The sequence below is a fragment of the Dromaius novaehollandiae genome, chromosome 3 (assembly GCF_036370855.1).
Source record: "Dromaius novaehollandiae isolate bDroNov1 chromosome 3, bDroNov1.hap1, whole genome shotgun sequence".
Lineage (NCBI taxonomy): Eukaryota > Metazoa > Chordata > Aves > Casuariiformes > Dromaiidae > Dromaius > Dromaius novaehollandiae.
In genome coordinates this window covers 112,525,935-112,538,761 of record NC_088100.1, presented here as the reverse complement: position 1 = coordinate 112,538,761, position 12,827 = coordinate 112,525,935, and the positions used below count along the sequence as shown (strand labels likewise).

At 48.8% G+C, this 12,827-nt stretch overlaps 1 protein-coding gene across 4 annotated transcripts in view; it reads right to left on the bottom strand.

Annotated features, from left to right (window-relative positions):
* PPP2R5D (protein phosphatase 2 regulatory subunit B'delta) overlaps window positions 1-12,827 on the bottom strand; it is a 34,225-nt gene that overhangs the window by 9,376 nt on the left and 12,022 nt on the right. For all 4 annotated transcript variants that reach the window (XM_026104239.2, XM_026104240.2, XM_026104241.2 and 1 more), the window contains exons 6-13: window positions 12,501-12,593; window positions 11,876-12,006; window positions 11,398-11,457; window positions 10,565-10,673; window positions 9,642-9,695; window positions 6,580-6,750; window positions 4,331-4,458; window positions 260-361 (exon numbers count right to left, since the gene is read on the bottom strand). In XM_026104239.2, the coding sequence (XP_025960024.2) occupies window positions 260-361; window positions 4,331-4,458; window positions 6,580-6,750; window positions 9,642-9,695; window positions 10,565-10,673; window positions 11,398-11,457; window positions 11,876-12,006; window positions 12,501-12,593 (848 nt within the window). The remainder of the gene's footprint in view (window positions 1-259; window positions 362-4,330; window positions 4,459-6,579; window positions 6,751-9,641; window positions 9,696-10,564; window positions 10,674-11,397; window positions 11,458-11,875; window positions 12,007-12,500; window positions 12,594-12,827) is intronic.

Genomic DNA, 12,827 nt, shown 5'->3' with positions numbered 1-12,827 from the left:
ATTTCCTTGCAACCCAGCAAACTCAGCTACCCCTTTCCCTGCTACCTGCTTCTCCGGAAAAGATTATCCGATCTAACCTTCATACCACATTTTACTTCTCGTCCCTACACCTACTCATTTCAGAAGAATCGTCCTTTTTGACAGTGATTTGCACTGCCTTTCCAATTCCCCTCTGCCTGCTGGCATCTACCAGCTGTTACTGTATCCCAAGGAGACTCCAGGATGAGCTTAAGTCACTTGGCAAGAATCTCTTACTCACTTCTGCTTCTCTGCCTTGTATTGTTGCGTGCAGTCATCAAAAAGCTTTTGGTTCATCTCCATGAACAGCTTCAGCGCATTGTAGATCAGCCCATGGATTGTCCTGCAAAGAGATCAGGAGAGGAGAACAACTCAGTGGTATCCGCCAGATTCTCAGCCCTCAGATAGCTTCAGTACAAGAGCTAGCAGCAACAGCAACTTGAATACTACAGCAACATGACCAAAGACTTCCACATCTTCCCAGTTTTTAGTATGCAAACATCCCTCCACAAACCCAGGACCTTAGATGATGGCACAGGGAAGAAGAGATGGGGGAGAGAGCAAGCCACGGGCATGGCTCTCTCTGCACTCCTTATAGCTGCAGTCAGAAAACAGGCATTCACACTGTTTCTTGCAGTCGGAGACTGGAAAGGAAGGACACTATGGACCTGCTCAGGACTGTTCTGAAGAGGGTTTTATCTCATCCAGCTTTAGGGCACCACACCATTCCTCTAGTGATACATGACGGCTTTGTTGGGCTGCCCAACACCATTCACTTGTGAGCTTTCTCCCCAAGTTATCCAGAACACAGGTACTCAATAGCCATGCAGAAATAGGAACAAGCACAAGGAGCACCTCAAAAGAAAAGCCATCTTCACATCAGCAATCCCTGGAGAGGGAGAGAGGGGAAAACAGTGTGGGGCAGGGAGAGAGAGCAAGAGAGATGGGGGGAGAGAAAGTGCGAGCATAAGAGCAAGCAAGAAAGAGTGCAAGAGTGCACAAGTGAGAGAAAGAGAGCAAAAGAGAGCAAGAGAATAATAAAGTATATGAGCGAGCATGATGGTATGAGAGAAGGAGGGAAAAAGCAGGGGAGAGAGCGGGGGAGGGAGAGAGCAGAGCAGACAGCATGATTGGGAGAGAGTGAAAAAGCAAGTAACAAAGAGTGAGAGAGCATGAGAAAGAGTGCGGAAGAGCATGCACATGAGGGAGAAAGAAAAAGAGCAGGGGAAAGGGGGAGAGAGAGAGAAAGATCAGGGGAGATGGAGAGAAAGAGAACTAGACCAAGTGAAACAGAGCGAGAGTAAGTGCACGAGAGAGAGAGAAAGGGAAGGAGAGGGAGCGAGCACCACAGAGAGTGAAAGACCAGGCAAGACAAAGAGCCCAGTGAGACAGAGCACAAGTGAAAGAGACAGCGACAGAATGCACACATGTGAGGTAGTGTGCAAGAGAGCAAGTGAGTGCATGCACGAGAGGGAAAGCGCATGCAGGAATCTTGTAAGGGAGAGAAAGACAGCAGGGAAGAGAGCAAGGGAAAGCACATGACAGAGCATGTGACACAGAAAGTATGTGCAAGTGAATGCAAAAAAGGGAGAGGGAGAGGGAAAAAGAGCAAGCAAGCACAAGAAAGAGCGTACACAAGAGAGCACACATGAGAAAGCAAGAGCCACAGCAAAGGAGAGAACGCATGAGAGCACGAGACAACACAGGGAGAAGGGGAGAGCAGGGAAGAGCAAGAAAGTATGCGAGCGAGAAAGTGTGGGGGCAAGATAAAGCGTGAGCAGGGAGTATGAGGAAGGGAGAGCACAAGAGTGCAGGGGCCAGGCAGCGCACAAGCTGCAGAGTGGGGGAGCGACAGCGCACAAGTGGCAATGCAAAAAAGAGAGAGAAAAAGAGAGCAGGGAGAGAGTGAGTGGGGGAGTGAGAGCAAGAGCATGCAGGGGAAGGGAGCAAGTGAGGAAAAGAGCAGGGGGACAGGGAGCACGAGCGGGACAGAGCAGGGGAGGAGGAGGGAGAGCAAGAGTGAGAACAAGCAAGCGAAGAAAAGCACATGGGTGGGGGAGAGTGAGGGAGTGAAAAAGAGCATGGTAGAGTGAGCCCACACATGAAAGAGCACCCCCAAGAGAGAGAGCAAGAAAGAGAGCAGAAGCAGAGTGAGCGAGCAGCGGAGAGTGAGTGAGCAAAAAAAAAAAAAAAAAAAAAAAAAAAGAGTTCAGAAAGTGAACCCACAGGTGAAAAGTGAGCTCACATGCGAAAGAATAAGCCCAGGAAAACAAGGGAGCAAAAAGAGTTGAGGGAGAGCAAGAGAACTAGCAAAAGAGAGGAAGGGGGAAAGAGTGAGCCCACGCATGAAACAGTGTAAGCGGGAGAGAGCACGCCTGTCCATGCCCAAAAGAGAGCAAGCGAAAAAGAACAGGGAGAGCAAGCGAGCCCACACACAGGAGAGACTGAGCAAAAAAGAGAATGGGAGATAGCAAGCAAAAAAAGAGCAGGGAAGAGTGTGCCCACATGCAGAAGAGTGGGTGAGAAAGAAATTAGACAGAGAGTGAGTGCATGTGCTAAAGAACAGGGGAAAGCAAGTGCACGCGTGAAAGTGAGTGCACATGCATGGAGAGTGCAAGGGGGGAGAACGGGCAAACAAAAGCAGGCAGGACAGCACATGCGGAGAGCAGGGGAGAGCATACACAAGAAAGGGAGCACGGGAGAGCACACGAGCGCAAAAGCTGAGCACAGGGGAGAGCAAGCACTCCCACAAAAGCACACGGGAGAGTGAGCAGGGAAGTGCAGGTACAAAAGAGGGTGCAGGGAGGGTGCAAAAGGGGGCAGGGGAGAGAGCAAGCGAGCGAGCAAAAGAGCAGTGGGAGAGCATGCAAGCACAAAAGCACACAGTGGGAAAGCACAAGCACAAAGGCACATGGGGGAGAGCAAATGTGGGGATGGAGCAAGCACATGCAAAGGAGAAGGGAGAGAAGCACAAGTGGGCGTGCACAGAGGGGGCAGAGCACAAGTGGGCGTGCACAGAGGGGGCAGAGCAAGCATGCATTAAAGAGAGAGCAGGGGGAACACCTGCACAAAAGAGAGCGAGCAAGAGAAAAAGAGTGGGTGGAGAGTGCGTAGGCCCAAAAGCGCTCGATGGGGAGAGCAAGCATGCACGTGGAAGAGCTGGAGGGAGCACACGTGCAAGAGAAAGGGAGCAGCAGGGAGCATGCGCGAGAGAAAAGGAGTGGGCAGAGAGTGCGCGGGCACAAAAGCACATGGGGGGGAAAGCAAGCGTGCTCAGGTGAAAATGCGCATGCGGAACATCTGCAAAAGAGCAAGAGACGGGCAGCAGGGCAGACAGCAAGTGAGAGAAAAAGAGAGCGGGGGGGAGATAAAGAGTCGGGGAGCAAGAGAGCAAAAGCAAAAAAGAATTGGGGAGCAAGAGGGAGCACAGACGACAGAACACGGGCTCTGCTTTGGAGAGGTTAATACATTCACCCCACTCTTTAGAGCATCCTCGACGGGCACCTCCAGTTTGTGCTTCCTGATATACTGAAGGGAAGGAAGCACTGAGACAGTAGACCAGTGGGAAGCTGTCTGCAAATGAGTTTCACCCCACAACCCTGCCTTTGCTACCACAATACACTCTCAGTTCCTGATCTAGTCTCCCTAGATGTAATTATTTTGCCTTTTTTTTTTCATCCTCTAGAATACAGGATCGCAAGGGGGTGTCTTCCTGTATTTTTGCTAGAAGATTTTAGGATCTCAGCTGTAGGCTGCTTATTTCCAACTAATTCATTAAAAGGAAGGGATTTTTAAAACTTTAATAGGTAAGGAATCAACTGAACAAGCAGTCAGAAGAAAGGCTAGCAGGGTGCCGATGGGAAAAAACATACAACAGACTAGTATGGAGGGAGCAGACACAGGAGGCAGTTTGGTATGGGACACCTGCCTGACTGGTTCTGCTTTCTCCATAATTCCTGTACCTGAGTGCAGCCAAGCACTGCGCTAGCCAAGGTCCCTGCTCATGGAGAACATGTGGGCGACCATTAATTTGTGAGCAGCCAGAAATCTGCTTGAGAACCTACAACATACCTCAAGAGACCTGCAGCACTAGAGATATGCAGATATCAAACTCTGGGTAGATCCAATAGCCCTGAGGGCCTCACATCAGCTGTCCACTATGGTCTGCTGTTGCTCTCCCCCATGTTGGTACTTGTCACATTCCCCCTGGCTCCGCACCAAGCATCGCACTGTAGCAGCATGCCCCGAGAGCATCAGTGGGCCAAGCAATCCTGCATGCACAGCAAGTGCCAGGGCATGCAGAAAGACCTACTTGTTCCAGTGACTCTTGGAGTTCTTGTAGAGCGCTGGAAACATGATCGGCAGAATTTTGGCTGCATTATCACTTATCAGGCTCATGATATATTCGTTGTTCCAATAGTACAGTGCTCGCTCTGCCACCTGCAATTGGAGGGAAACCCATCATTGGAGAGGCTTCTTCCAAGAATTTTCATGGTACACCCAGACAATGTGCACAGTACTGAGCCCAGAGCCTGCCACCACCTGGCTAAGTAGTAACAGCTTCCCTGCAATTCAGGCAGCAGGGCTGATCTCACCTTTGGCACGGCCATTCATTCCCTCTGCCTAGACTTTTTTCCCCTTGGCCTTTTTGCCAAACAAGTCTTGCTTTCCTGGGGAAACGTCATGTTCTTGACCAGGCAAGTCAAGACATACTGATGACTCCAACACCATTTGCACAACACTTGAGCACAACACTCTCATCCACTTCAGATCGTAGTAAAGATTAGCTCCAAGCATTCTTTGTTTCCTCAGACTGGCCTCTGTAGAATTCTATTCCTATCAGGACTCCTCCACATCACACTGTCTCCCCAAGCTTTGGAGCATGCTTCTGTCACAAGGCCCACAATCCAAACACCTTCTTCAGCCAAGGTGAAAATATGGAAAACCTTGGGAGCAGCCATCTTGCTTTAGCAAGTCAAACAAGTCTAACAGGTTTCCACATAGTGACAGATTCGAGCACAATTCCTCCTATTTAACCAGAAATCTAGGTAATGCAGATCAGCAAACTGGTGGATACATTTCTGCATTTAGCCTTAGCTTGAGGATGACATAACAAAAACCTAGGAGGAGAGACATCTAGTCCCAGTTTTACATTTCAGTTGATGGAGAACTCACTGCATCCCCTCAACACACCATTCCACATGAGTAAATCAAGTGAAATTCACCTCCTGTTCAAGCTTATCTAGCTTTAGTTTCCAGCTATTAGATCTTGTTAAGCCTGTGTCTGCTAGATTAACAAGCAACTGACTCACAGAAACCTCTCCTCCATCAAGGCACTCATAGGCTTACCAAGAAGTCAGTTCCTATTTTTGCTCTCTGTCAAGCTACAGACACTGAGACTGTCCAGCCTCGTTGTACAGCAAGCCTTTGGGGTTTGTTCCCTTAGGCTGTGAAGTGTTTGCATCTTGCCCAGGTTTTTCAGTCTTGTTTTGAAAGAGTTGGCAGCAGAAAAGGACTGCTATGAGGTACAGGATTTCTCTCCTCTAGCCTTTGTTCTTTTCTATTCCAGGTCCCTAGTTTCCTACTGTACTTCCAGACCCAAAGGTCATGTTGGCCCTTTGGTTCCCAGCACCACACCAGGAACCCATGCCCAGCTAGTTTCTATCAAGCTCCCTAAATCCTTTCCAGAGTTACTCTTTCCAGGAAATAGTGATCTTTTTCAAAAATGAGTGACCTCATTTTTGGCTTCTAAACAAATGACTGTGCACCTTGCTGTATCAAAACACATGTGTGAAGCTAATCTGCCTCACTGTGCAGCCAACCTCACTTTGGGGAAGGGATATGTCACTATTTAATACCCTACCCATACCTGGGTCAGCCGTGTGCTTCACCAGCAAGCAGTGTATCTTCTTCCAGAGCACTCTTCATGTCAACCTAAAGCAGTGGGCCAAGAACACCTTCTAGGAGCTGCTAGCAGGTCCTACCACCCTGGAGACTTTAAACTGTGAGACTACCAGCCACAGACATTCTTTTAGCTCGGTACTACAGGCATCTTCCTCTCAGTGGAAGCAAGGAAGAAGCAGTTTCTAGCACTTTCACTGTACCTCACTCGATATCACCTATACCAGATCAATACACCTTCTCTGCTTTTAATTCCAGCTTTGGCTGGCTTCACTCCAATATTGCAGCCAGCTTTCTTTTACTTCAACATGGTGATGCTGGCTGGATCTCCTCTATACAGCATCCGCCAGCCAAAACAGGAAGTGGCAGAACATCTCTGCTCCAGCTCCAGGCTGCTGTAGTACATGGTGCCAAAGAGCATAGCGCAGCAGGATGGAGTCCACTCAAAGCTCAAGATCAGCCTAGTTTTCACTTTGGATGAGCTTCTTATATGGTGGGGGAATCTCGCTGTCTCCCACCACGTCACCCCTAGTACTCACCCCTGGTCACACCTCCCCATGCCACTGACTCGCAAGACAAGATGAAAAACTGTAGTCTCACCCTCACATGCCAAGTGAGCTGCAAGTCAGTGCCCCACCCCCTTCCTGAGCTGGGACCCACCTGGAAGTGAGGACTGGAGACACACTTGGCCAACTGCCTGAACAAGGGCTCCATAACTTTCACAAACTCGGAGGGCTCAATCACATCGAGGATCTCTTCTAGCTCATTCAAAAACATCACCTCCTTGGGACTGTGCGTCTTCGGCCAGAACTTCAGCAAGCCCACAATCACCTGAGCGTGAGGGGTACAGATACAACATTAGAGGCTTAAAGTTAACACCAGCTGTGAAGTAAGATTTTTAAAGGTTTGGTCACAACAGCAGAGGAGAGGAAGCAACAGATGCAAAGAGAACATTCTCAGAAAGCCAACATAGGTTCCCAGGGAAGAAAGCAGAGAAGAGCAAAGACACTGCCAAGTTACATGTACAACACAGCCCAGCCTATAATGGTTTTGACAACTTGCTGCAAACACAAAGCCTAGAAGCAATTTCTTCCGAACACAGCCTAACAAGGAAGGCTCCCAAGCCAAAGCGGGCAGGAGCTGACGGACAGTGCAGAGCAGCAATCAGTCAAGCTTAGGAAGATCGACCAACAAAAATCAGAAATTGTACAGGGAAGGTGACTAGAGAATCATTATCCAGTATACTTCAGACTAGGGAGCACCCAATAAATAATGCAGTGACAAGTTCAAGACAAGCAAAAGGAAATAACATTTCACACAAAGGCAACTGGATTATGAAACTCATTCACACAAGACTTGGTGGAAAATCAAAGTCCAAACAGGCTCCAGAAAGGATTACACAAGTTTGTGGAGGCTACACCCAATGGTGATGGTTAAACATGGCAGTGCAAATGCAACTTCTGGCTGAGGAAGTCTTTAAACTATTGCTTAAAAGACACTGAAGAATCTACCAGAGGAAGGGCTATAACTCACTTGATCTTGTTTTTTTTGTTTTTTTTTTTAAATACTCCTTCCTTCCCTACCCATCTGTTTCCAGGCACTGTCAAAGGCAGGATTCAAGACTCCACAGACCTTTGCTCTGCTGGAGCCATTGATACGGCATTCACAGAAATGTTCAGTCCATGTGAACTGCAGACAAAACTGGTGATAAGAGCTGCTCTCTCAAGCTCTGCATACTTTAGCAAGCTGATCCTGAAGCCAGCACTGGAGTGGAAGTTCAGAGTGGAGGGACAGTAGTGGGCAAAGCAACAGAAAGATCAGGAACAACTGAGCATTATGTCTCCATCGACCCAAGGCTTGAGCAGCCAGCAGTTTGGCATCTGCAGTGTTTGTCATTATTCAGATCTGCCATTCAAGCAGGAGTTAGCTTCAGTGACTCAGAGGCAATTTCTCCTACCACTAAGGTGGTGCAAGCTGTGTAGAGTCTGTCTTTGTCGTTTCTGAACACATCTGATGCCTCGCTCATCTGGCAATCATTCTGATCGCTGTAGTGCAACAGCTACCATGTCGAGCCTTGCTGAGCAAGCTGCTGGGAGGCACGCCCTAAGTGGGTTCGGACCCAGCGAGCGATCTGGCCTCCTTCCAGAGCTGATGGCAACTTCTCCTAGTGCAGTCAGAGCCTTGCTGATGTGCAAGCCCTGTAATTCTCCAAGACTTCAACAGCCTCAGCCACATCAGGAGTCTATTCAAAGCCTTCACAGCAGGATGCTTCCACTTCAACAGGACACAACCTGTGGCAATACTGCCTTGATCTGTCTGGTTGGGACCTAATGTGACGGCTACTGAAGGTAATGAAATTGGGTCATCCCACTGGCATTCACAAGCACCAAACCAGACCTGGGTCTCTAATCCAGGGAGGTCATTAACCATTACCCAGTAAGCAGTCATGAGCTATGAAGCTCTGCTGCTTGAATAAGATACAAAATGAACCTCAGAAGCACTGACAGACACTATTTCTCTCCCATCCCTCACCCCACAGTAAGTGCTTTGGTAGGAGGCCCCTGGGCTAGATTTCAGCCACAGGAAGTACTCAGCATGATCAGGAAGCTACTCTCTGCAATTTCCTTCAGAGCAGGCTTTTAAGAATACAGGAAATGGAGGACCCAAATCTAGGAGAAAAGCAAGGAGGTCTGGTTCAGCACTGCTGATGTCAGAGCTGCAAAGCCAGAAAGCTGACAACAGCTGACCAGCTTCCACCGAGCACAGTCAGGCTCACCACGAATGCAAGCATTTCAGCCACAGAACAGAACGACCTCAGCTAGTGCTACTCATTAAAATGCAAACACTTTCCGGTGCTCCCTGCTACAATGACACAAGTACACGTTCTTTGGCCATCTGCTGTTTTGAGGCTACAAAGCTTAACTCTGTAGAAGGCATTTCCGACACATTTATCTTCCTGTCCTGCAGTGGGTGGAGAAACATTCGTCTCCTGCTTGCACCCTCTGCCAAGCCAGAATATAGCCTGGCTAGCACTGCAGGCCTCTGCAGCCAGTAAGTGGAATATGCCAAGGCCTCCATTTACACCACTCACACATTTTAGAACAACTTGTTGATTCACAGTGCTACATCCTGAAGGCAAACGTGTCTATATCGTGACTTAACACCACAGAGATAACGTATTGATGCTAGAGCAGGAAGGGGAATACTTTCACCAAGGAACAGTGGCTTGCCCAAATGGACCATCTGGTCCCAGGTTCCTAACGTCATCCCCACAGTTTTTCAGCCAACTCTGGCAGTCTGGGGTGCACTCTTAACGTTTCAGGGTCCTCGATAGCTCACGCTGGTTCCCTCAGATGTCAGATGGCCATGTGTTTTGTCTCTTCAGAATCTGTCAAGAGTTGAAAGCCCTGTCCTGATAGGATGGCTTTGTATAGTTTTCCTTCTGCTACACCAAGATCCAAAGCACAAAGGAACATTGTAATCCACCTTCCTGAAGCCTTCAGGAGAGAATGCAAAAGGCTTGCACATGAGCAGCACAGTCCCTCCTACCCTAGGGCTGGGAAAGCAGGCCAGCACCCATCTGCAAGGCACTGGGCAAGTCTAGTGAACAATCCAGGTGGCTCGCAGCCTCTCTGGCCCTTTTTGCCCTTGCTGCACTCTAAGGAAGCTGTGAGGGTCTTGGGGACATGACTGACATATGGACATTAATGATGGTTACTCACCGGCTCTGTCAAGCTGCTGTCTTTCTCCAAGAACTGCACAACACAGTAGGCCAACTGTAGGAAAGAGTATGGCAAGATTAGGGCTTCCTCAAGTGTACTGAATCACCACCACCCTTGCCTGGAAGCCACATTAGGCCCTCTGCTATGTGTGTGATGAGCGAACAGTTGCAGCTCCAAAGAAATCCAGTTCTGAGGGCAAGTGAAGGTTCACTAAGACCAAGTCAACAGGAACCAAGCTTAGGACATGTGCACAGCTTAAAGGGGTAAAACTTGAACCACCTGGAGCAGTCTGCAGCTAACACATTCAAATGCAAGCACAGCTGCATGCACGGGTGGGAACAAACTGGATCATCTCAAAGCCCAATCCCATAAAAACAAGGTCAGGAGAGCAGGCACCACTGATCAGCACCCATGCTTTTTTTTTTACTTCCTGGGCTGAGTCCTGATTCTCTCCTCTGACTACTAAAGGGCAAGAAATTAATCTCCATATCAGGCTAGATACCCAGCACACTGATTTCCTCTGCAAATCTCAACAACTGCTAACCGTTGACACCTACACCACCCACAGAGGTGGATGACTGGAGCTCAGAATTTTTTCTCTCTGGTTTCAGTAGGGCCCAAATACAAGTTTCCAACATCGAAAGACAAAGCAGGCTGGAAAGCTAGGTCAGCAGGACACAGGAGGATACCCTCCTATCAGCCAGTGGCATAAGACACACGCACACAAACACACACGCACACACACAGAGGCCCAGGAACCGCGAGACAGGGACAAATCACTACACAAGAGACTAGGGCAGAGCCCAAAACACCTCACAGAAAGAACTCTGTATAATACAGCCTAGTGAATAGCTACAAGCAAGCATAAACATCTGCTTTTGAAAGAATCACATTCTGCCCTGGAAATCTGAAACGCTTCTCACCTGTGGGTGGTAGACACTTAGAGACTTCACCTTGTGCAGTGGTAACAAGACCCTGATGAGGAACATCTTGTGCTCTTCCTTCAGAGGCAAAGCAAACCCATTGATTATGCTGAGAAGAAACAAGAGAGTCTTATGAATGTCTTTAGCCAGCAGAAATACAAGAGCTCTCACTCTCAAAGAATCAGTGGCCTTGCCCTGGCTCTCATTCATACCTCCAGAAAGCACCCAGCAGTAGGAGTACAGTTACTGGGGCTCAACCCTGCACACCATGCTCAGTGAGAGCATGTTTCCTCAGCAAGCATAGCCAGGAAACACCTCTGATTGGGCCTGGGCTCTGCTGTATCCCGCACCAGGCTGAGCACAGGACTCCTCACACCAGATCACATAACTGAACAGAGATTCTGGGAAGGCCAGCACAGAGGCAGCCAAGTCCCATAGGTTTGTGCTTTACAAAACAGGAGGACAGCAGCATAAGCAGGTCTGCCAACAGAAGGGCAGTTGAAGCTATGGAGAACTGCTTCAGTGCTGTGAACCCATCAGAGAAGCTGTGGGACTACTCTTCTCTCTGTCTGCTGAGGTAAGAGAGCAATCAGGGCTGGCTCAGACCTGAAAGAACAGTAGACAAATCTGGAATGGGGGAGAATGCTACCCTGCATTTATGGGTAGGTTGGAGCTACGGGTAGGTCGGAGTGTGCTTTGTCTGACTGAGATCCCCCGGAACAGGTGGCTCCTGCAGGAACAGCTGAGGGAAGGCACTGCCAACTCACACAGCACATTGGGCTAGGAGGTCTCACACACTGTGGGGCCTTCAGGGCTTCTAAAAGAACCCTTACCTCCCCAGGATCTCCAACAGCTCTGCAATCCCATTGTGGTGCTCTGTTTCATAGATAAACCTAAAATAAAGGAAGGAACATGAGCGATCATTGCCAAATTGCTGAATCCAGTTTGATAAGCAAAAGGAAGGAAAGCCAACAGAGATGGGGAGTTTCCTAGTAAGTAAAAGAGCTCCAGAAAGACAGGGCAAGGTGGAAGGAAGTATCCCATTCATGGCTCCCAGAGCAGCATCACCCCGAAGAAGCTAATGCACATAGGTCCTAACATTTGCTATGTGCACTGGAGACAGTCAGCACCGTCAAATCCTCACTGCTCTTAAGCACAGGTGAATGCTCTCTACCAAAAGCGTGACATGACAGAGTCACTTGGCTAATCACAGCCAAGATTACAGACAGAATCACAGCCTTGTGCCCCAAGTCTGTCTCACTGGATTGTCCCACCCACCTACTGGGCCAGCAACATTAGGAAACATCTCACCTGTAAAATATATTGTTGATCTGCCGCCTCACATACGCTCGCAGACCCAGGAACTTTCCATAAATCCTGTGCAAAATGGTCTTTAGGAAGTCTCGCTCTCTGGGGTCTTCACTGTCAAAGAGATCCAGCAGCTGTGGGGAGAGGAATTCAGTCAGTGCTTTTTTACTGGCCCCCTGGACAAAGTTATGGACAATGCTGGAGAGTGTTCCTGCTCAGGAAAGGTGGCTCTTCCAGTCCAGTTGACGCCTCCAGCACCCAGGGATTGCTTCCCTGAAAGATGCAGGCTTGTAGTCACAAACTGGAACTATCAGCATCCATTCAATCTCCTGAAGCACAGTGATGGCCTCGACACCCTCCAAAGCTGTGTGTTCCTGCGCTTCCCCTGATAGGCCCTCAGTGCCCTTCTCCACCTGTACATCGAGTGCTGAGTTTCATGGACTACAACTCATACACACTCTTGCCTTACACAGGAGGAGAAAAAGAGAGAGAGAAGAAAACAAACAAACAAAATCCAACATCTAGCACCTGCCAACAAAGCCAGACTGTCCACATAATGCCTTGCCCAATGTCTGCTGCACGTCCTTCGTAAGGATAGTGCAGCGTGGCAGGGACTAGAACTACTTACAGATAGTACAAACTTCTGGTCAATGTATTTCTTGGCTACGTTTGGTTGAAAGTCAGGCGATTCCAAGAACCGGAGGAAGAACTCGTACACCAGCTGTGGGGGAAGAAAGAGAGATCACTTAAAAAGAAATAACACCCCCACAGTCTTTACTTCATATTTTACATGTTCTTCTACTCCTTAAGGGTTCAGGGAAAGGCTGGGAGGCCTGAATAGTGGCACAGAAAACATGGGAATCTGTGCTACCACCTGTTGGGATCAATTCAGCTGCTCCTGCTCTAATGGGCAGAAGCACCATTGGCAGGTAACTGCCCAAGTCTGAATGGTATC